The sequence below is a fragment of the Cebus imitator genome, unplaced genomic scaffold (assembly GCF_001604975.1).
Source record: "Cebus imitator isolate Cc_AM_T3 unplaced genomic scaffold, Cebus_imitator-1.0 Scaffold18, whole genome shotgun sequence".
NCBI classification, from domain to species: Eukaryota; Metazoa; Chordata; class Mammalia; order Primates; family Cebidae; genus Cebus; species Cebus imitator.
In genome coordinates this window covers 3,727,581-3,748,605 of record NW_016107333.1, presented here as the reverse complement: position 1 = coordinate 3,748,605, position 21,025 = coordinate 3,727,581, and the positions used below count along the sequence as shown (strand labels likewise).

Genomic DNA, 21,025 nt, shown 5'->3' with positions numbered 1-21,025 from the left:
GTGTGTGTGTGTGTGAATTTTTGCAAAGCCCTTAATAACAGCTTATGTTATTTTTTTCTTTAAAGAGTAAGATCAACTGTTGTTTAGTTACTTGGCTTCTGGTTAGTTGTAGTTTAATTCTAGTTGGCATGACATATTTCTAAGCTATAGATCTTGTCTGCCTGCATACATACTCATTGCCTGGAGGATCAAGTCCAAGTACTGATAGTATTGAAGACCCTTTCTATCTGAACTAGCCTGCTCTTCCCGATTCTTCTCCTGCCACTTCCTCACTTAAACAGTATTCTTTGGCTGAACTGAATTGCTGACAGTTTCCCCTCTGGATGCTCTGTTGGCACTGCTTCCTTTGCATCTACTGTTACCTCTACGTGATGTCCTTCTTGCTTTCACTGTGGCGAACTCATTCTCCAAGAGTGCTCCTCTCACTCTAATGTCTTCCCTGGCTCATCTGGGCTCATGTGGTCATTCCCTCCTTGTTCTCTTACTTTGTACATGCATCTGCTGTAGAACCTAGTCATGAATAGCATGTGTGACAGTATCCGTCGTTGAGCAACCCATTATTGTGTACCTTTCATGATCCTTTCCAGGTCTGAAATTATTTGCATTTTACAGTGAGTAATTTTCCTGTGAAAACAAAGGTGAGAGGCTTTTTGTGAATGACATAAGTGCTTTCAGACTGCAGGTCATTGTTGTTTTACTTGGTGTTGCTACAAGATAATTTTAGGATCACTCAGGTGGTAGGTAACTTCTGAAAAGCACGGTGTTTCCTACTTTGAATTCTAGTGCTTGTATTGTGTCCTTTGGAGATCTTCAGTATAGCTTTGGGGAATTATTCAGCATTCTTTACTGTGCCTTAAAGTTCATTGGTAAACAGTGCTGATTTTTAAAAACACTTTTGGGCAAGTAGGAGAGCCTTGAAAGAGGATGTTTGAAACGAATGTTGAATTTCAATTTAACGTACATTTGCTAGACACATTGAGTAAACATCTATGCTCGATGCTATAGGAAAGAGGGAGAAAAGAGTGAGGAATACTTCTGCACTCTGGGAATGTGTGGAATTTGTGGCAGTGATAGTATTGGAAATAGCTTTGTTGGGTTTCTGATTTGTTTTTGAGCCTAGACAGACATTAACAGTAATCGAGGCAGTTTCTTCCAGGTAGAGGATAATGCTGATATGAAGATAATTTCTCTTTCTCTATTCTATAAAGATGAAAACACACATCAAAAGATTTCAACATGTGTGTTATTCCCAGCTTACTCACTCTGTCTTCATTGTCTTCTCTGGACCTGAGTAATCAGAATATTTTACCACAGTCCTTTCAAATATTGATGAGTTCTCGAGAAGTTTATTTCCAAATTTGAGTAGTTATTTTATATACCAGCTTTGATTCATGGGTGATTCTTTGTTTTCAGGCAACTTCATAGAGTTTACCTCTGAAATAAAAACTTTTCTGTGGAACTTTGACAATTCTTACAACATTGGAGAATGCATGACCTTAGGAATTCTGTTTTAGAACTGGGTATTAAGTTTATACACCTGTCTTCTCGAGATGTCTCTTGAAACATCATTACCCTGTAAATATACCCAATTATGTGTCAGTTAAAAACAAAATTTAAGAAGTAAGAAAAAGAGAAAAGTAGTCTTGAGAATACTCAAGCTGTTGCTTGACTGAATGGCACTTTTTTATTTGGGCCACACGTGACTCATGTAGTATATAGTTGAAGAAGGATTTAGAGAGAGAGGGTAGATACAAAGGGAGGGACTAGCATTTATTGAACATCCATTATGTACCAGCCTCTCTGCTGGCTGCTTTTCATGTTATTTTTTTTTAGATCCTTATAACTACTCTATGAATTTGGTATTATTTTCATACTTTAGATGAGGATACCGGCTCAAAAAGGTATGGTAGTTTTGTCCAGAGAGATACAATTGGTAAGTGGCAAATTCCCAGATCTGTATGACTTTAAAGACGATATTCTTCACACTGTTTTATTTCCTGAAAGTACATGGATTCAGTGGACTTGAATTTTGTTAGGAATTTGTGAGTCAGTTACCCAGCTTTCCTGGATCTTAATATAGTTTAGCTATTCAGACTTCCACAGTATGGGTCCTAGCTGTCGTTTCTAAAGCTCTGTGACCTTGGCCATGGCATTTGATCTGTCTGAAGCTCAGATTCTCATTGTACAATATAGCTATTAATGATGATACCTTATAGGGTTGTAATGAGGATTACTTGAGATAATGCAGGTTAGATGTTATCAGTGGGCAATGATATGAGTTTGATTTGCCCTTGCCAGTTCTAGTATCTAATATGCTGAGTTTCTGTATATGAACTGGTAGCAAAAGTAAGGAGAGGTTTTTAATATTTTCAGTCCAGACTTTGAGCAAGGCTAGAGAACATGTTAGCTAAGAGTATGAGCTCTAGGCACAACTTCCCTGGGTTTGTGCCTGGATTTGGCTGCTCAGTTCAGTGAGATGATAAGGGTAGACAGCTTGTAGAACTGGGCCTCAAGTGTTAGACATTTATGTGTTGCGTGTTCTTTTCTTTCCATAAGTAAAGTTGAATGTGCTTTATTAAAATGGCCTTTATTATGCAGGGATGCAACAGAGAATGAGGAAGCTGTTGCAAATGATATTTCCTGGCCATTTTTTCATTATAAAAGTTATATAAAACCTGTAGGTGTGTTTTTGTTGTTGTTAACTAGTCAAATGAAGCAGTGGGAGTAGAGAAGGAACAAAGAAATCTGTAACTGATTGTGATCAATTAGTTGTAAACATCACTGCACTTGGACCAGCCGCAGGGTGTTTTGTTTTGTTTTGTTTTGTTTTTAAATCACAGAAAATTTCAAGTAGATCCTCTAGGAGATACAGCTTTATGGTAGATGGCTGAATATTATAATGTGATTTGGGAGCCTGCAGGCCAGCGTTTTGCCTTAAGATTAGTTTCATAGTCTGCCATAGTGTCTGAAATTCTCCCACAATCAGGTTGTAAGAGGCATACTATAAACTCTTAGGTAACGAGGATTACTTAAGGTTAGCTGAGCACAAGTCCCCCTGGAGACACAGGGACAAGTTGGAGGATGGAATCAAAGGTGCCCAGTATGAGGACAGAGGGACTTTGGCTACCCCCACAGTTTGTCCTGCCTGTAAACGGAGTGGTCGAGTGAGTTAAAAAGGGAGTGTAAATATATACCATGGTAGAAGCTGAATTGATAGTGGAAGGCTTACCTTAAATTCAGATGCAGAAATGGGACTGACAGATATTCTAGTTTTTAAAATAACTTTAATTTTTTTAAATGTACAGCTTTTGAAAAGGAAACCTGGAAATCCCAGGTTATTTTTAATGGCTGTCTGACTAGACTGTCAATACTGGACACCGTAACTGCTGACTTTGGAGCAGCGATAGTCATTTCTGGCCCAGCACTGGCGTTTTCCAAGCTTGGTGACTCCTCCCTTCAAGCAATTTCAAACTCCAATCTGTCAGCCCTTTCCTAGGTACGGTAGGGATGTAGAGGAATAAGACACTGTGTGTTCTTGTCAGAGAAGAAGACCTGCCAGTGGCCATACAAAGTAGCAAGGCCAGGAGCTTTAAGAGAGGCCCAAGTGCCTTGGGCGTTGGAGGCCGTTACCGTCATTAGGCTTTGAACTTAGGAGGAGTCCATAAACTCATTAGAAGCCCCTGAAGGTTTTTGAATTGGGACAAGATGAAGTGAGCTCTCAACTTTAGGAATATTAATTTAATAATGGAATACAGCCAGTCTTCCATATTCACAGATACCACATCTATGAATGCAACCAGCTGCATATTGAAAATATTTGGGGTGAAAAATACACATTTTTAAAATGAAACAGTGTGATAAGTATTTACATGTCATGTACATTGTATTAGGTACTGTAAGTAATCTAGACATAAAGTATATAGGAGGATGTGTGCGTAAGTTATATGCAAATAGTATGCCATTTTATCCCAGAATCTTGAGTATCCTCAGATTTTGGTATCTGTAGGCGTCCTGGAACCAATCCCCATGGATACTGAGGGATAATTGTATAGTCTGACTTGGGAAAGGAACAACTAGAGACAGGGAGACAGTGGTAAATAATAAAGTTATTATGTTAAAATAAGTAGCAATTTAAAATAACAGCAAACTAACTGGTCTCAACCAGCTGTGACAATGGGCAGATTGCTGATAAGAGGCTGTGTAGGGGAAGGAGCAGAGAGGGAGTATGTAAGGCATCCTTTAGAGGTATGGAATCTGCTAGAAATTGGGACCTTGGAATAGATTCTAGTGGTTTCCAAGGCCTTGTACCTGGAGGACGGGTCAGTGGAAATGTTCATAATGGAAATAGGTAGTTCAGGGAAGGAGGAGCCCTGTGGGGGAAATGATGAGTTATTCATGTCCAGAAATCTTACGTTTATAGCACCAATAGCTTCTCCAAATGGAAATGGGAGAAAACTGGAAAAGTAGGATGATAATGGTTAACACCTATTATGCCCTCTTTCGTCTGAATGGCATGTGGTCCTAAAATGATTTTTTTTTAAATCATTTTGAGTCTTGTAATGCTGTGTGTGAGCAGCAGTGTTGAAGTGGGAAAGAGAGCTCCAGATAAGGAGGCTTTGATCTCTAGCACCCAGATTTACACTAACACATTCTCTGCCTTTGGGCAAACTGTAACCTGTGAACCTAGATATTTTCATGAAAATTTGAGTTGGGGGAACAAAGGTATAGATCTGTCTAAAGCCTCCCATTGCCAGAGTTCAGGAATTCTAAGTGTCTTGAGGTAGTAGTGTTTGGTTTTTATATATAATAATTTCTATATGAGAGTTTGAAAACGGAAGGATTTCAGGTTTTATAATTTTTTTCTACCACCTTTAGTGTATCTAACAGTTACTTACTGAGCATTCTTCTAGATGCTTGAAAGCAAACAGAACAGTATAAAAAATGTTGGGAGTTTGTACTTACCTTCTAATGGCCACTCCTTCCACAATGACCGCTTTGATGCCATAGTGGCTAAATGTCCACATGGGTCACACCACACATTAATTAGACAGCTACTGTGTACAAAGTACTGTTAGGTGTTTCGTGTGTAAAGTATATCCTAATAGATTTTTTTAGTATTAAAAATATAGCAGTCTTTGCTTTGCATAGTAGTGCAGGATTGTAATCATGACCTTGTAAACTGAACCCATGCAAAGCAATCTGAATAATCAGTGGGGAAACTTATGATTGTTTTGTGGCTTTTAAATTTTTTTGGTCAAAGAATTAAAAACTCACTGTTGATTCCAAATGTGTAGGGAAACATAAGAGATTGTAAACTAATAGTTATTTAGTGTGCTATAACTTAACAAATTAAAAACATTGAGAATTTAAGTGTGTTTTCTTTGTAACAAACTGAAGAGTAGTTTGAGCAAGGATTGCCTTTTGGTATAATTATATACATAAACAGAGCAAACAGCTCTTCAGCTCTTCAGTGCCTTAGCAAATTGTCACATTGTACCTATTTTTGTTCGGATCAGCTTCCAACATTTTATCTTTTGTGCTTTCGGTATTGTGAAATACCTCTCAGTTCCTTTAGCATGCACTTTTTTTGTTAGCATCTCTTCCTCTGGATGGTGTCATTCTTTTCATCACGACCACTTTCTTCATTGCTAAGCTGGCCTCTACAAGTTCCTCTGGCTGTGGATCTAGGCTCCCTCTGATGCTGGCAGTGGCAGCATCCTGCAGCCTGCTCTTTCTTCTCTAACTCCACTGATATGTCATTGGGATTTCAGTTCCAGCATTAGCTTTTGTTTCGGTTTCTTTGTTCCACATTCATCGTTATGACCAATACCCTCTTTTGATCATTCATTTTTATAAAATGTCGTGGATGTTATCACTGGGAGACAAGGAGACAGCACAGTGAGACACTTTGCTGTCTTTGTGTGACCCGCATAACATGTGTGCGGTGACCAATCACTGACAGACTTGAAGAATGATGCCATTGGTCACTGACACAATTTGAGGCCTGAAGTTAGTAGCAAAATTTGTACTTTATATAATTACTCAGAGTTAATATGCCGTGATAACTGAAATTTGAACTTTATTGGGGGACTGGTGTCATTTAGTCTGTGATAACAAATCTGTGTATAATAGAATGCACAAAGTGAGGACAGCCTGTATTGCAGATGTTGCTGTCTCCTCTTTTTGGAGTAGACAAAAACTTTGAGAAAAAATAAAACTCTGCCAGGCACAGTGGATCATGTCTGTAATCCCAGGACTTTGGGAGGCAGAGGTGGGTGGATCACTTGAGGCCAGAAGTTCGAGACCAGGCCGGCCAACATGGTGAAACCCTGTCTCTACTAAAAATACAAAAATTGGCCAGGCGTGGTGGCAAGTGCCTGTAATCCCAGCTACTTGGGAGGCTGAGGTGGGAGAATCACTGGAACCCAGGAGGCGGAGGCTGCAGTGAGCTGAGAACATGCTACTGTACTCCAGCCTGGGCTACAGAGCAAAAACTCCATCTTAAAAAAATAAATAAAAATAAAACTTAGGATACTGGCCTGGCTTTCACTTCAAACAGAGGTTTGGTCAGTTAGTATATAATGGAAATAATATGGAGAACAGGAGCCACATGGCTTGGTTCCAGAAGAAAATGTTTAAGAAAAAAATGTGGATGTATCTGAAGCAAGTGCCTGATGTCCCCCTGTTTTGTTAAATGAGAGCGTATTTGTGTGGTGCTAAGTAATTTGAGTGCAGTGGAAAGAGGACAGGTTTTGGAGTCATACCATAGGTGTGTCATTTAACCTCTCTGGCCTTTGTTTTTTCACCTGTCAGATGGAGATGCTATACCCTAGAATTGTTGGAAAGATTAAAAGGAAACTGTTGCAATGCCAGGCACAGGTCGTGTCCAATATTTCTTTACTTTCTAAATTAGAATTTATCATTTAGATTTATTTCCGACAGTTTGGCATTTATTTTGTATTGTCTAATTTGATTCCAAAAGAATGATTTTGGAATTAACACATCTATCATAACAATGTAAAGACATACAGTGCAGATAATAAATACTGTAACCTGTCAGCCTCAAAAGTGGTTAAATTTAAAATGGTAACTTAAGTAATTTTTCTCAGTAGTATCAATCATGTTTCAGTAATGGTTATTTTAGTTTTAAGGTAAAGCTAGATTTGTTTTGTTTTTAGAGGAATAGTGTAAAGAATATTTGTGTTTGGAATTTTTGACACAATTTTATTGATAAAATTTCCTCTCCTATTTTCTGAAATGATCACTGGAAAACATGACGTATCTCGTTTTATATGCAGCATGTTCTCTGTAAACCCTAGCATGTTGGCTTGCTTCATTATATTGTCCCATGAGTTTCTTACTCAAGTGTGATAGTTGGTTAAGTTTCACTGCAGATGCTTGTTTTCGGTAATATTTTACCAGAGAATCAACAGAGATGACAAAGACCTGTTTGACTCTTTTCAGTAGCGTAGGGAACGACAGCCAATGTAAAATAACTAGCATAAAGGTTACTATTAAGCCGTTCTGAAAATATGCACCCCTTTTGCCCTGTTTTTACGTGTGGCCCGTTGTGCATAGCATGTGACTCTTACCTGTGCAGGATATGCGACTCAAATTTATCACTTTTTCTCTTTCCTGTAGCAACAGAAGAGAAGAAATCTCTGAAACGAACTTTTCAGCAAATTCAAGAGGAGGAGGATGATGACTATCCTGGAAGCTACTCGCCTCAGGATCCTTCTGCAGGACCCCTCTTGGTAGGTCTTGACCCCCAGAGAGTAGTGCAGAGTAGCTTAAAGTGACCACTGGTTGAAGACTATGGCCACAAGGTGGCGCCAGTGACCGCTAGCATGGCATCATCCCAGGGCAGCTCTCAGGGGCCCCTGTGCATCACCCTGCCCAGAGGAGCTTGCCAGATGGCAGGCATCATTATTTCTTTGTGTGCCATGACTCTGGGATGACCTAATGTTTTATAAAGTACTTGGACTTGGTTTTTTCAATCTTAGAAATTAAGAATATTCTTTAAAAATAGATTTTGGAGAAAGGGATAGATAATGTTACAAAGACATTCAAAAGTCTCCTACCATGGCCTGTCTCCAGTAGCATGGTTGTTTTATAAAGTAAATAACTCATTAATACCTAAAGAGAGTCTGTGTGTCAGTAGCAGATTTGCTACACTGTAGCCTATTGATTATTAAAACAGGGAGTTAGTCTTTAAACGTGTTCATGTTGTTTGGCTATACAAGTTAGCTTATGAAATCTGTCTTGGTTCATTTTGTCCATTTGCAGTCAAAGAATTTAGGCCCCAGGTGACAGTTTAAGTAACTTGGCCAGTGTCTTAATTTAAATCCAGGTCTGTCTGACTTCAGAGCACATGCTCTTTTCAAGGTGGGCTTCCTCTTATTTTGCCTGAAACAGCTTTATTACACAGGTCATGCTTAAAGCCTATGTAAATAGGAAGCATGTCTGCTTTGCATTATGTTACGATGTTGAATTAGACCAGGGATTAAATGACAGCAGTGTTAGGTCATATATGTTTGCACTGAAACACTTTAAGGACAACAGCCAAGATTATTACCTTTCAGGGTAATCTACCAGCTACAGAGCTAGCTCCTCCTTGGTCATTATGGAGTGGCCTGTTAGCATTTGTTTGTTTTCTGACAATTGAAAAAACTCCTTTTTGGTATATACAGAAAATGCATCCTTGGTTTACTTCTCCTGTTTTTTCCCCCTTTGTTTATAGTAAGTTGGATACATTTAATTTTGGGAGTGACACTCATTTTGTAAAACAAACCCAAAAAAAATTGAAGTAGTTGATCAGTCAACATATAAATTATTTTTTCTTCTTCCTGAGACAGGATCTTGTTCTGTTACCCAGGCTGGCTTGCAGTAACATGATTGTTGTTCACTGCAAACTCAACCTCCCAGGCTCAAGTGATCCTTCTCCCTCAGCCTCCCAGGTAGCTGGGACTATAGACACATGCCACCATGCCTGGCTAAGTATTTTTTTGTAGAGACAGGGTCTTGCTATATTGTCCAGGCTGGTCTCGAACTCTGGGCTCAAGCAATCCTCCTGCCGTGGCTTCCCGAAGTGCTAGGATTACAGGTGCAAGCCACCACACCAGGCCACAACAGACAGTTGTTAACATCTGATCTTTATACCTTTATTCTATGGTGGAAATGATACATCATTTGAAATTAAGCAATATGAACCAGACTTCATTTTTTTTTGAATTGCCAAAAACATGTTCTTTTAGAATTAAAAAAAAAAAAATTATTCAGAATTTCATGCATGTCCTGCCATGGATGGACTTAGATAAACTAATTTTGTAGATTTTCTTAGAATCCGTAATGCACATAAGCCCTGGACCTAAGAACAATTTTTTTTTTTTTTTTTTTTGAGACAGAGTCTCATTCTGTCGCCAGGCTGCAGTGGCTGGAGTGCAGTGGCATGATCTTGGCTCACTGCAACGTCCGCCTCCTGGGTTCAGACGATTCTCCTGCCTCAGCTGGGACTCCGTCCCAAGTAGCTGGGACTCCAGTCATGCACCACCATGCTGAGCTAATTTTTGTGTTTTTGGTAGAGGCAGGGTTTCTCCTTGTGGCCAGCATGGTCTCAATCTCTTGACCTTGTGATCTGCCTGCCTTTGCCTCTCAAAGTGCTGGGATTACAGGCATGAGCTATTGCGCCCGGCCAAGAACAATATTTTTAAGAAATGGCAGGAATGACTGTTTTTAGAATTTGCCTCCACCTCATTTAACTCTAATTTTCTTTCAACTCCATGTATTAATGGATAGTGTTGTTTGTGTTTTCATTTTACAGACTGAGGAACTAATCAAAGCTTTGCAGGATCTGGAAAATGCCGCATCAGGGGATGCTACTGTCCGACAGAAAATTGCTTCTCTGCCCCAGGAAGTGCAGGATGTTTCTTTGTTGGAAAAAATAACAGGTGAGAAGGTAGAGTTTGGGTGAAAGGTGAGGAAAGAGGGACGTAAGTGCAGTGCAGCTAGCCTGAGGTCATACTTAGGTCTTCGGGTGGAGACTGCTTGCCATGTTGTATTGGATGCCCTACCATCTTGGGATTTGCAAACATAACTCACATGGTGAACAAAGAAACTTTTGAAATAGTCAAAGCTTGAATAGTGATTCTAGGAATTATTGCAGAAATGCTGCTGTGCTGCAGCCAGTGGCTCTCTAAATAAGGTCTGTTAAAAACAGCACAGATTGCGTGTGTGCAGGGTAGGTGTGGGAAATTAGGTATTATTGTGTCTCTTACACTCATAACCCTCTTACTAAAAGGGCAAAAATGATGATTCAGGGCTGTGTGATTTGTCCCCTGCTCTCTGGCAAACTCTGTAGATGATAGTGCCTTCAATGCCAGGAATTTCAGGTGTGTGTTGTTAGGCATGTCGTTTTGCCCTAATCATGACCTCCCTGGTTAAACAGGGAGGGGCCGTTGACATTATTCCTGCCTTCTGCTTGGGAAGTTGAAAGGAAGGAATGAAGCATGACTAATCTTGACAGTATGCTTCTGTTCTTTGTGATAATCTTTGGAGATGGCTGATTTGTGTCTCCATATTGCAGAGGAGGACATTGAGGCTTTGAGAAGATAAGTGTCTTGCCCAAGGTCACACAAGTAGTGGATCTTGGGATTCTAACCTAGGCTGCAAAGCCTGTGTTCCTCCCCTTACAAAAGCTCAGAGCTTTCATTATGCTGTCTTCAGAGGCCACCATTTTCCCACTCCAGTCCCTTGACTTGGCTGCTTCTCTAACTTCTTCCATGTCTATCTAAAGGACATCAAGGTCACTCATGAAATTATTCCCTCAACGAATATTTGAGGCCCCCTATATCCCCTCAAGTGAAGTGTCAAGAAGTAAAATAAAGTGGGAGCAGAGAATGATTGCAGGAGATAGTAGTAGTATCTTAAAAGTGCTTGGGGAACGCCTTCCTGATGAGATGACCTTTGAGCAGAGACCCGAAAAATTAGGAAGCCAGCCATGAGGATATCCAAGGGAAGGAAGTGCCACCAGGCAAAGGAAGCAGTCCACGTACCTGGACAGACCTTGGGGCAGTGGGTGTACTGGGTTGGAGAACACGGCTTGGAGGCCTTCTCAGTCACACAGGAGGCAACTCAGCCCCTCGCTCTGCCTCTCCGCCCCAGCGGTTCACCCCACTGGGACCTGCAGTCCCTTGATCCTCCTCACCTCTTCCTACCCCTCAAGTCCTCATTTCTTCTTTACTCAGATTGGAGTCTATTTTCACTTTACTCACACACACCTTCAACCCATTTTCTTCTCTTTCTCCCTTCAGTGTAGTCTGGCAAAATCCCTAAACAGGTTAAATCACATTTTAAAAATATGTGTTATTAAAAGGACCACTTCATTTATTCTTATTATCAAACTTACAATCTACAAAAATTGGAAGCAAATTAATGTAAAGCTAGCCATGTATGTAACTTCATTTCTCTGTTTCACTGAAAGGTCTCATGTAGCTTCTTTTCAAAATACTTGTTTTATTTTGATTTTTAATTGTGGTGAAATACATAAAAAATGGTAAATCACACATAGCATAAAAGTGTGCGGTTAGTGCTAAGTATTTTCACATTGTTACACAGCCAGTTTCTGGAATTCTTTTTATCCTGCCAAACTGAAACTTTGTACCCATTAAACAATAACTCATCATTTTTCGCTTCCCATGTCACCTGGCAACCACCATTCTTATATTTAGCTTTTTGTCTTCCTTTCCCGTACCTGTGCAGTGGAATGTGGCTGGAAAAACTCTCGTGTTGGTTAACGTTTCCTCCTGTTTCTCCGCATCAACATGCTGTTTTCGAAACCCACCTCTCTGTGTATTATTAGGTCTGCTCCTTCTCCCCTGGCCAAGGCCATTGCTCCAGCAATGCTCCCCTTTTCTCCTGCATTTTCCATTTTTTATTCTTTGCTGGATTATTCTCAATAGCATAAAAACATGAATTTTTTTCCCCACGTGGGATCATTTTTCTCTTGACCCTGTGTCTTCCTCTAGCTACTGCGTCATTTCTCTATTATTCTTTTTAGCCAAACCGCCTGAATGGATTGCCTGTGCTGTCTCCACTTCCCATCCTCCCAGCCACTCTTGATGCCTCTTCACTGAAACTGCTCTCAAAGTTGCTTGTGACTTCCTTGCTGCTAAACTCAGCGGTGGATTCTCTGCCCTCATCTTAACTTCACCCCAGTAGTATTTGGCCTAGTAGATTATTTCTTCTTCCTGAAAATCTTCAGTTGATGTAGTAGTTGGAATAATGCCCCTCCACCCTCCAAATGCCCATGTTTTAATCCACAGAACCTGTATATATATAATCATATGGCAAAGGGACTTTGCAGATGTGATTAAATATTTTGAGATGGGGAGATTATCCTGGATGGTTTAAGAAGGCCCAGTGTCATCACAGGGTCCTTGTGAGAGGGGGATGAGAGAGTGGGAGTGAGGAGATGTTACCGTGGAAGCAGAGGTTGGAGCGATATGCTTTGAAGGAGGAAGCAGCCATGTTAAGGCATAAGATAATTAACTGGTGATATGCTGAGCCCCTAAATTTGTGGTAATTTGCTGCAGTAGCAGTAGGAACTAGGAGCCCACATCATTCTAGCTTTCCTCCTCTCCTTCTCTGTCTTTTCAGTCTCCTTGCTGGTTTCTTCCCTTCTCCTTGACGTCTTCATATTAGCCTCCTTCTTTAGCAGGTTTCACTGGCAGCCATTCTTACTTCATGACTATAAACAAGAATTTTTCTGCTGGTGATTTCCTAATTTACATCTCTAGTGTTGACCTTTCTACCTTGAACTTGAGACCCATATATCCAGCCTCCTACTCAGTATTATTAGTTGGATATCTTGATAGGCATTTCAAGCTTATTCTGCCCAAACTGAACTTCTGACCTTTCCTCTAAAATTTGTTTCACTCACGGTCTTCCCTATCTCAGTAAATGGCCCTCATCATTCCTGTTGATTGGGACCAACACCAGTATCTGATAATCTTGTCACTGCCTCTACCGCTACCACCTGGTACAGGTCTCTACCGTCTTCACTTGACATATTGCTGTCGCCTTCCAGCTGAGCTTGCTGCTTTGTTGTCCCTCATTGCTCAGCCATCATTCTGTTCTCAACATAGTAACCAGAGTGTCCTCTTCAGTAGAAGTCAGGTCATGTCTCCCACTCCACAGAACACCCCCGTGGCTCCCCCCATCACCTACAGTAAAGCCAGAGTCTTTTTTTTTTTTTTTTTTTTTTTTTGAGATAAGGTCTCATACTGTTGCCCAGGCTGGAGTGCAATGGCATGATCATAGGTCATTGTAACCTCAAACTCCTAGGCTCAAGCAGTCCTCCCATCCTGGCCTCCCAAAACACTGAGATTGCAGGTGTGAGCCCCCACCTGGCCTTAAAGCCAGAGTCTTTTGCTGGCCTCTGTTACCTCATAGACTTTTACGATTTTCACCTCACTCACGGCTCAAGTCATATGGGCTTCTTGCCTGTCACTCTTTCCTTTTAGGGCCTTTGTACTTGCCGTCCCTCTGCCTGAAATGTTTCTTCCCAGATAATTACATGGCTTGTTCTCATTTTCTTAGTCGTTTATGTATCACCTCAGCAAAGCTTACCCTGACAATCTTTTTCAAAATGTGGCTCTCCCTCCCCTTCTAATGCCCTACTCTTTCTCCTCTGCCTTGTTTTTCTCTATAGTTCTTATCTTCAGCTGATAAATAAACATAATATTGTATATTGATTCTCTTCCTACCTGCTAATATAAACTTGAGGGCAGAGAATTTTTGTCCTTTTTGTTCTCTGCTGTTTCTGAGAGGCTAGGTATAAGAACTCAGATTTGTAAACTAATTTGAAGGTTTCGAGCAGAGGATTGGTGGGCATAAAACCTGTTTGGGGTGGGCTTAGAAGGAGAACAGGGAGTTACACTTCTCTCGAAAGAGCTACAAGGGGGAGCAGGGAAATGGGTCAGTAGTGGGAGAGCGATCTGTGGTTGGAACACATAGCAGCAGGTTTGTGTGCTAGCAGCGTTCTTCAGGAGGGGGAGAGAGAATTTGCTGAGGTAGGGAAGACATGGGACAGTGCAGAAGTTGAGTCTGAGGAAATGAGAGGGCATGGGATGCCTGTGCCCACATAGAGGGCTGGCCCAAAGAGGCGCACGGCCACTCACTGATGGGTGAAGGAGAGCGTGAGAACAGCCATGGGTAGGTCCCCTGTAGTGAGCATCTGGCTTTTGCGTTTTGACTGCATATTTTGTGTGACTCATTACACTATTATAAGTTACTTTTGTGGGTTGTAATTATTTGTGTAAATGAATTATTTCCTTTGTATAAGTTCTTGAGGCTGCAAATTGATTTTTTAATCTTAAAAATTAGTATTTTCTTTGCCATTTTTTGCCCTAGGTACCTAAACATCTTAGTGAATTAACCATTTTAAAAAAATGATCAATCAAGCAATAACAAAACTAAAACCAAGCTCACCACCCCAGGAGCTTGCTCATGGACGGAGCCACCGAGCTAGGAGAAGTTTGACCGTCCTTTATCCTCTGTGACTTAGATCGTCCCTTTCCTTTGTGCTCCGTTCTGCTTCACTTCGTCTGTTTCACCAGGGACTTTGTGTTTCCCATCCCTGTGGAGGGTAGAAGTACCTGATCTTTGGCATCACACCCAACCTGGAATCCTTCAGCAGTTCCTCTCCCAATGTTCACAGTAAGCAGGCATCTGAAAGCCAGACGGCTGTTTGCCAGAGATACTGTGTTGGGAATTCTTAAATCCTAGTTCCTCAGGAGGATGTGAGCTGTCACCTCTGACATCCTGTTTCCATAGTGAGTGTCATGGAACTGTCCCCTGGAACTGCTGCGCTCTCTGGTGCTCTTTGTTTCAAAGCACCAACCTGCTCTTTCGATCCGTTCAGGACTTTTAAAAATGAGGTATACATATTTAAAATTCTAATCTCACCACCATCCACACGTAATTAGTTATGTCAGTTCTTTGTTCATCGCTTCTTCCCAAAATACCCTTTCTTTTACTTCTCAGTTTCTCCCACCTTCAAAAGATGAGTTCCAACTCAATAATTGGATATGAAATTAGTCTAGTAGGTAATGACCAACAGTTTTTTAAAAATTGAATAGAAGATAGAGCACACATAGTAAGAATGGATATTGTTTTATGAAACTTGTTTATTTTATTTTTCTATGTGTTTACGTAAGTGTATTTCTGCGGTGGGTTATGTTCAGAAACATTTGAAAACCTCTTTCTTATCAGACTTTACATTTTGTTGAATGCAGGAAGAAGTTCATCCCTGTTCATCCCCACGTCCAAGGCTTACATAGTTTAAGAGAGAGAGTACTATAGATCATTTTAGACATCTGGCTTCGAGTCCCAACATCTCAGCTCACTGCATATCAAAACCTGTCATGTGTTTTATTTTATTTTTTTGGATCTTAGTTCCCACATCCAAGAAATAAGTGCATGCTATTTTTTATTCCAGTGGAATGTAAAAAGACTGCATAATGAAATACAGTCGTCCCTCCATGTCCATGGGAGATTGGTTCCAAGACCTTCTGAGGATACCAAAATCCAAGGTTGCTCAAGGCCCTTAAATGAAATGGCATGGGATTTGTCTATAACCTATGAACATCTTCCCTTACACTTTAAATAATCTCTAGATCACTTACAGCTAATGCAGTGTAAATGCTATGTAAATAGTTGTTGTTCTGTATTTTTTAAATTGTGGGGTTTTTAAATTGTTATTTTTATTTGTTTGTGGGGTTGTCTGGTCTGAGTATTTTCCATTCATGGTTGGTTGAATCCACAGATGCAGAACCCATGGATACAGGGGCCAACTATATATAAATGAAAGCATTTGAAATCCTCGGAGGCAAGGAACGATTCTTTTCCTGGATGACCTTCGGTGTCTCTTTCTGCTTGTTTTATCTGGAGAGCTTTTGCAGGAACAGGCATTTAGAAAGCTTTTGCCAGATTGCCCCCCCCCCCCCGTAAAACTTACTTGTTTCAGGTAATTGGAGTGTCCTGTCTTGTTGACAGAGTGAATGCCCTTAGATTTCTTGGTCAATCAACCCACTGTTTGTCCACAGGTTCCTGCTTATTCTCAGACTCTGTATATTGGGAGAGAAACCATTAACATCCCCCAGAATTGTTTGTAATCCTACCTATGTGATTTGTATATCTTCTCTTATTTTTTTGGTCTCATTTGTACTTAGACAAAGAGGCAGCTGAACGTCTTTCAAAAACAGTAGATGAAGCATGTCTGTTACTAGCAGAATATAACGGGCGCCTGGCGGCAGAACTGGAGGACCGTCGCCAGCTGGCTCGGATGTTGGTGGAGTATACCCAGAATCAGAAAGATGTTTTGTCAGAGAAGGAGAAAAAGCTAGAGGTGAGTGCATTGAAAGGCAGACCCAGACTGCCTGTTTCCCTTCCTGTGGCCCACAATAGGTTTTATTATGCTTTAATTAACTACATTTTTATCATTGAAAAATTCATGATATGAATTCTGAATATCCATCAGATACTGTAATTACTTGAACCCAGTTAAAAGTTGAAGTCATGTTTTTATATGTCCAGGACAGAACAAATTAGACTCTAGGAAACAAACAGTGAACTGTTAATCACAGCGTTAGGAGCATAATACCGCTTTGGTTGCCAGGCTCAATGGCTCACGCCTGTAATCCCAGCACTTTGGGAGGCCGAGGTAGGCGGATCACGAGGTCAAGAGATCGAGACCATCCTGACCAACATGGTGAAACCCTGTCTCTACTAAAAAATACAAAAATTAGCCGAGCGTGGTGGTGCACACTTGTAGTCCCAGCTACTCGGGAGGCTGAGGTGGAAGAATCACTTGAACCAGGAGGCAGAGGTTGCAGTGAGCCGAGATTGCGCCACTGCACTCCAGTCATGTGTCAGAGCAAGACTCCATCTCAAAAAAAAAAAAAAAAATTGCTTTAGTTTGAACTCATGTTTAAAAAAAATTATAAATTGAGGTACAAAAAGAATAGCAGATCAGTGAAAACCAAAGAATATGTTTGATAGTATTTGGGAAGTGCTAAAAAACTTTTCTTCTATGTCATTTGGAGGTTTATTTCTGACTTATATCCATGCTGAGGCCAAGAAGTTGTCTGCCTCCAAGATCTATCTGTAGTCAGTTCTTCCGTTTCACAGTAGTAGTTATGTAGCCCTAGTTCTCAAACTGTTGAGAATGAACTCATTTCTACCCTGGGTTGAGGACAGTCTGAGTGACCTTGAGGAGGGAGTTCAGAAACATTTCCTCACCATGTTTGGCTTTGTAATTAAGTACATGGTGGCTCACCCTTGTGCTTGGTCCTGTGGGGATAACAGAGCCAGCAGAGTGGATGTCTGGGAACTTCTGCTGCCCCAGGCCGCTGCACATCTGTTTCAGGAATGTCTGCTCTTCTTTTTTTAAGAGATACGGAAAAGAGTTGCAGCCAGCGGTTTTGTGAAAGAGGACACTTCTGAGTTAGAGAGCCAGTCATGTTTGTTTCAAGAAATACTTCTTAAATCCCACTCAGAGTAGACAAGAGGCAGAGCCCTGTTGCCTCCTTGCTCAGGAAACATGCTCTGGCACAGAAGGAGATAAGATTGAGCTAGCTTCGAGGCTGAGATCATCGTACTTCCATTTCAACACAGTCATCGGATTTGGGAGGGGAAATGAGTAGTAGGCACTTTTTGCCTTAGCCTTACCTACAGTGATTATGGGAACTGTGATGGGCAGTGGTAGCAGGAACTTCATATTCGTAGCCTGCTTGAATGTGGAAGATGGGAAAGGGCTGTAAAAATACTATGGCTTAGATTTAGACATCGGCACTGACCAGAGATCCTAAAGGGAGTTTCATGGCAGTACCAGACGGTCATTTATCTGAAATGCTCATCTTTCACTGAGGAAGCATTTTCAGCACTGTGCCCTGGGACTAATAAGAGAGTGTAATTAATGATTCTGGTTGTAAGTCACCATGCCATCTGTTGAACTGCCCCTTGGCGACACATTAAGGGCTTTCTCTGATCTGTCAGACATTGATTATCGTGAGCAGCTGTTGTTGGGTGGAACGTGGCAAGCAACCATAGAGGACAGCGTCTTTGAGATCTGGTTGGTAGAACTGGTTAACTCTTCGTTCTGTTTTCCCTCCCCACAGTTGCACTCTCCTCTGTGTATTGTTGGAAAATCATTCTGGTTTCTATAGAACCAGTGGTTTCCTGGACGCTGCAAGAGGGCATTAAGGTGGAGAAACAGATTAGAGATTTGGATTCATTCAGTAACTTTCCAGTCTGCTTTGCTCTGCCCAGTTCATTCAGTGGAATGGCGTTGGCATTCCATTGCTGAAGAAGCAGAAAGGAAAGCCTCCCCCACTGGAACCAGAGTACAGAGCCTGAACTGAAGGTTCTTAGCTCAAACCAGGCCTCCCAGGCATGTGAGCGGAACCATTTATTGTAAAAATAGAGCCAAACTTGCTGCATTTGAGAAAGCAAATGACTAGATACAATATAAGGTTTTGTTGTATTTTGTTTTGAGATGGAGTCTTGCTCTGTTGGAGTGCAGTGGTGTGATCTCAGATCACTGTAACCTCTGCCTCCCAAGCAAAAGCGATGCCCCTATCTCAGCCTCCCAAGTAGCTGGCATTACACGCATGTACCACCATGCCCAGCTAATTTTTTTATTTTTAGTAGAGACAGGATTTCACCATACTGGCCACGCTGGTCTTGAACTCCTGGCCTCAAGTGATCTGCCTGCCTTGCAATATAAGATTTGAGAGATGATTTTAGTTCTTTTCTTTATCCATGCTTGCTAAAAATATAGGCAATCTGCTCTCCTGAACCTAAGATTTTTCTCTCACATTCTGTAATAGACTGGTCCTGTTCCATCACATCCCTGTGGTGGTGGCACAACTTGATAAATATGTGCCGCTTGAAAGATGCACGAATACTATGAATTCCTTCAAATTGTCCAAAAGTCTCTGCATGATGGGGCAGAATGTAAAGTATACCTACTTTCTTAACATTCATTTTTGTAACACAGCCAGTCCATTTTAAAACTGCCAAATCAGAATGGTAATTAAATCTTTTTTTTTTTTTTTAAATCCTTTCATTGCCTTCAGTGTATATATATATGGAATTCTCAGAACTTTTTGGAGATGTAGTTATTTGCTTGGGAGTCCATTTTCTTCCCAAAGCTCTAACATACTTAGGTTTCTTTGTCCTTTCCTTCTTAACTTGATATCTTGCTTTATGTAGTAAGTATCTTTTTCTCTTTCACTTGGGAATTTTATGTCGGCGGATTTTATGGAAGGAATCTTATGTCAGGATAGGGCATGTGATGATTCAGAGCCGAGGATGTGGGAGAGGGAATTACAGCTCAAAGGAGGAGACTGTGTTTCTTCCCTCAAGGAAATCATATTCTGGCATAAACAGCACAGGTGAACATCAAGCCAAACCAGCTGATTGTATATAATGTAGATTAAGGAGGCATTTGGCAGTTCTGATTGTGGTATAAGGTAGTCCAAACTTCCTCTCAGGCAATAAAACCTTTTTGTAAAAGGAACCAGCGGTTGAAGAACAGAAGCGTGTCTATAAATGGGGAGCAGTTAGACTAGGGCAGGCAGGTATCTGAAAAAAGACAAAGCAGATGTGGGAAGGAGGTGCTGGAGACTACCAGTGGAGAATTAAGGTCTGTGCTGTTTAAGTAGATACCTGTTCATTCAGGGAGTCAGCAAAGCCTGTGCTAGCCAGATGTACAAAGATGAACAAGATGCTCTTCTCCCCTCAAAGGGCTTACACTTGAGTCGGGGGAAACAGCAGCAAGCAAGAGCTTAATATAGAATTCAAGAAAGGTTGTCAGTAAGGAAAATATTCTCACCTGTGTCTCCATTGAAATGACCAAGAAAAAAATGAAGATGCCAGTAATAATTTGATCAGATGCTTATTAAAAATGTGAGAATTATCAAATCATCGGCAGTTTCTGAAACCATAATGCCTTCAGCAGGTCTCCCAGAGTGCTAGACTATATGCTCTTTGAGTGCTCTCACAGTGCCAGGAAGGTATTTGTTCCTCAATAAATGTTCTGTGACTGAAATCCATCACTTGATGTAACCTTTTTCTATAGAGAAAAGGTTTTTTTTTTTTTTTTAGATTGCATTAAAAATGGCTTAACAAATCTGATTTAATGATTGGTTGTAAAGAATATGTTAGGCCGGGCGCCGTGGCTCACGCCTGTAATCCCAGCACTTTGGGAGGCTGAGGCGGGTGGATCACGAGGTCAAGAGATCGAGACCATCCTGGTCAACATGGTGAAACCCCGTCTCTACTAAAAATAATACAAAAAAAATTAGCAGGGCATGGTGGCACATGCCTGTAGTCCCAGCTACTCAAGAGGCTGAGGCAGGAGAATTGCTTGAATCCAGGAGACGGAGGTTGCGGTGAGCCAAGGTCTCGCCATTGCACCCCAGCCTGGGTAACAAGAGTGAAATTCTGTCTCAAAAAAAAAAAGAATATGTTATTACGGAAAGGTAACCATTTTTAGACATTTCTGTAGGTTTTCTCCTTTGTGCTACTTTTCTTTTTTTAAGTAGAATTATGCTTTGTTTTGAGATAATCGTTTTTTTGTTTCGTTTGCTTTTGACTTTCGCTTCTGGGTGTCATGATTGACTTTGGCCTATGGTGTTGGCCCTTAAACACCAGGCAAGGGTGGAAGGAACGCTGCCGAAAATCTGTAATGTTTTTGTCATGAACATGAGAAAACCCTAGAAATGGAAAAGAGGGCATGTGGAAGGAGGCACAAATAGCAGCCTAAAGGGGAGATTAGGGAATGTAGATTGCATAGAAGAAAGCCCATTTGAAAAAGCAAAGGCCAAAAATGCCAGAAAAGCCTTCCAACTTCACTTCCAGAGCAAAGAGAAAGTATGTTTGTGGTTGACAGAGGTGACGCATTACTCCCAGGTGTCTACTCTAAGCTCATAAGACAGTCTGAGTGGGTTGGACAGAGTTCCCG

At 41.0% G+C, this 21,025-nt stretch overlaps 1 protein-coding gene across 3 annotated transcripts in view; it reads left to right on the top strand.

Annotated features, from left to right (window-relative positions):
• Positions 1–21,025, top strand: part of RPRD1B (regulation of nuclear pre-mRNA domain containing 1B) — a 57,089-nt gene that overhangs the window by 15,202 nt on the left and 20,862 nt on the right. For 2 of the 3 annotated variants that reach the window (XM_017512207.2, XM_017512191.2), the window contains 3 exons: positions 7,642–7,754; positions 9,821–9,947; positions 16,230–16,405. In XM_017512207.2, coding sequence (XP_017367696.1) covers positions 7,642–7,754; positions 9,821–9,947; positions 16,230–16,405 — 416 coding nt within the window. The remainder of the gene's footprint in view (positions 1–7,641; positions 7,755–9,820; positions 9,948–16,229; positions 16,406–21,025) is intronic. The other variant, XM_037732656.1, reaches the window with a different exon arrangement.